A 1,273-nucleotide genomic window follows, 5' to 3' on the forward strand; every position below is an offset into this window, starting at 1 on the left:
ACCTCTAGTCCCTCAGGATTGGCTAAGATGGGGTCACATGATCACTGCCACTTGTTATGCAGACCTCTAGTCCCTCAGGATTGGCTAAGATGGGGACACATGACCACTGCAACTTGTTATGCAGACCTCTAGTCCCTCAGGGGTGGATGGGACGAAGTCGCATGACCCTCAGTATGGCAGGAATAGTGATGTTGGCTGCAGTAACCCCAGGCTCGGGGTATCTGTGTATCCAGGATAAACAGTGAGGAGATATCATTGGTGGACGGGGCCACAACGCAGGCGCCTGTGGGTGACCGCGCCTGCTATTTCCACCCTCCCCATTGGCTCTGTGTACTTCACCTGTCATTCACACCACAATTATACAGATTCACACCACTGAGCCCTGTCAATGATTGACTTCTCCATTGACGGGATCGGAGTCCTCCCGGGGTCACATGACCAGTCCCTGAGCTGTGCAAATCTAAGACACGTGGACAACATTGCAAGAAATAAAGGGAGGGGGTTGTCACCGGCTCAGGAAGGCAGCAGTACAAAACAAGGATGGCAGCTGTTTAAATAGAACATGAAATATGGGACAGCAAAGACGTAGCCATTGAATGGCAGCTTGTGCTGAGCCTCCATTGTTTTTTTTTCTCTGGCAGTAAAGTTGGCTACAAAGGCCAATCCATGGGAGGGGAAAACGCTGCGAGCCCAGAGCGTGCGCCAGCAACTGGAGACCTCCCTGCAGCGCCTGCAGACCCCCAGCGTCCATCTCTTCTACCTGCATGCCCCCGACCACCAGACACCGGTGGAGGAGACCCTGGCCGCCTGCCAGCAGCTGTACCAGGAGGTGAGGAATGGAGATTCACCCAATCAATGGGCGGGGAAGAATCCATCCTGGTGACTCCCAGTGACTTTGCCTAGGCTGGAGTGATGTCATCAGTCTGCTGCAGGCAGGAGAAAGCATTGCCTTAGTCTTCTGCCCCCAGAACATTGTAATTGTAGACAGTCCCCAGCAGGGGCTGATTTGTGTCTGACATTTGTGGGTTTCCATGCCATCGTGCACCATGCAGGATACCTCGGTTGTATTGTTCGGTGTCTCATCCAATCATTTCTCCTGCAGGGTAAATTTAAGGAGCTCGGCCTGTCCAATTACGCCTCATGGGAGGTGATGGAAATCTACTGCATCTGTAAGAAGAATAACTGGGTGCTGCCAACCGTGTACCAGGTACCAGCCACACCGCCATCTTTATTTTGTATGTCTGATTCTGGGGGGGGCCTCTGCTGGTAGATG

At 52.9% G+C, this 1,273-nt stretch overlaps 1 protein-coding gene across 1 annotated transcript in view; it reads left to right on the forward strand.

Moving 5' to 3' along the window:
• The window catches only part of LOC140340735 (aflatoxin B1 aldehyde reductase member 2-like), a 4,623-nt gene that overhangs the window by 913 nt on the left and 2,437 nt on the right, over nucleotides 1-1,273 (forward strand). Inside the window, exons 2-3 of the mRNA XM_072426109.1 lie at nucleotides 642-829; nucleotides 1,103-1,207. Coding sequence (XP_072282210.1) covers nucleotides 642-829; nucleotides 1,103-1,207 — 293 coding nt within the window. The remainder of the gene's footprint in view (nucleotides 1-641; nucleotides 830-1,102; nucleotides 1,208-1,273) is intronic.

This window comes from Pyxicephalus adspersus, chromosome 11, assembly GCF_032062135.1.
Source record: "Pyxicephalus adspersus chromosome 11, UCB_Pads_2.0, whole genome shotgun sequence".
In the NCBI taxonomy this organism is placed as follows: domain Eukaryota; kingdom Metazoa; phylum Chordata; class Amphibia; order Anura; family Pyxicephalidae; genus Pyxicephalus; species Pyxicephalus adspersus.